This window comes from Myotis davidii, unplaced genomic scaffold (genome assembly GCF_000327345.1).
Source record: "Myotis davidii unplaced genomic scaffold, ASM32734v1 scaffold1622, whole genome shotgun sequence".
Taxonomy (NCBI): Eukaryota; Metazoa; Chordata; class Mammalia; order Chiroptera; family Vespertilionidae; genus Myotis; species Myotis davidii.
Window position 1 is genome coordinate 407,087 of NW_006293535.1, and position 1,150 is coordinate 408,236.

The following is a 1,150-nucleotide window of genomic DNA, read 5'->3' on the forward strand; positions in this document are numbered from 1 at the left end:
GACCGAACAGACCCCTGTGCCCACGGTTACCCCCTGCTCCTGGCAGATCTGCGTCAGCCTCTCCAGCTGCTCGTCCTGGATGACCTTGGCCTTCTCGTATTGCTGGATGACCAGCTCCAGCTCCACCTTCACGGGCAGGACGTAAGCTGCGGACAGAGACGGCCGTGAGGACCTGGGACCAAGGCCAGCCAGCAGGTCTGGTCGAGGCGCATCCCTGAGGGCCCGGGGCCCAACAGCAACCAGACTGTGTGTGTGTGGGGGGGGGAGGGGGCGGCCCTGCCCTGTGGGGCTGAGATCTGTCCTCCTGGTGGCAGCACCTCCACTGGGCCAAGGGCTCCACCCTCCTGGTCAGGACAGGTGAGCCAGCGCATGCGTGTGCGTGTGCGTGTGTATGTGTGCCCCCTCCCACCCAGGCCCCTCCTCTGGGGCACATGCTGGTCTATCACCACCTTCTGGAAAAAGGGGAGCCACTGGGTCAGGACCCAGCATCTGGGGGACAGGCTCAGAGCAGGGCAGCCAGGCCCCGGGACGGGGAGGCAGAGGAGGGCAGGGAGGGGGCCCAGAGACGGAGCGTGAGTCACGAGGGCTGAGGGAGCTGGACTGAACCCACCAGCCAGCAGCTCCCAGACACACTGGCTGTTGGCGAGCGGACAGGCCTGGGGGCACCCAGCTGGGCCCTGATGGACACAGCGCAGCCCTTCAACCAGGGACCCGAACAGCCGGTGGGAGCTGCAGGGGGCACTGGCTTGTGAGGAGCTCGTCTTTCCAGGGCAGGGCAGGCCCGGCTGTCGGCTCTCAGGTGGAGGGCGACCACCCAAGCCAACGAGAAAGTCATGTTGAATGCATGAGTGACCTCTGACCTCTGACCTCAGGTGTCTGCGTGGGACTGCGGGCAGCATGTGAGCAGTTCCTGAACTGACCCTGAGGGAGTCCCCGCCCACCACCCACCCCGCGGAGGGAGCCCTCCGGACACTCACCGTCGATGACCCTCTTCACCCGCCAGATGCGGAGCAGGATGATGAGGCTGATGGCGTCCCAGGGGCTCCGGGGCCCGTTGGCCACAGTGGACGCCACCATCGGGGCCAAGGACAGGACGATCACGGCCCCGTCAAACACCTGGGGAGGGGGTGCCAGTGCTGGGCGTCCTCGC

General features: G+C 66.8%; 1 protein-coding gene across 1 annotated transcript in view; it reads right to left on the reverse strand.

Annotated features, from left to right (window-relative positions):
• TMEM266 (transmembrane protein 266) overlaps positions 1-1,150 on the reverse strand; it is a 29,061-nt gene that overhangs the window by 10,399 nt on the left and 17,512 nt on the right. The window contains exons 5-6 of the mRNA XM_015566178.1: positions 978-1,116; positions 4-146 (exon numbers count right to left, since the gene is read on the reverse strand). Coding sequence (XP_015421664.1) covers positions 4-146; positions 978-1,116 — 282 coding nt within the window. The remainder of the gene's footprint in view (positions 1-3; positions 147-977; positions 1,117-1,150) is intronic.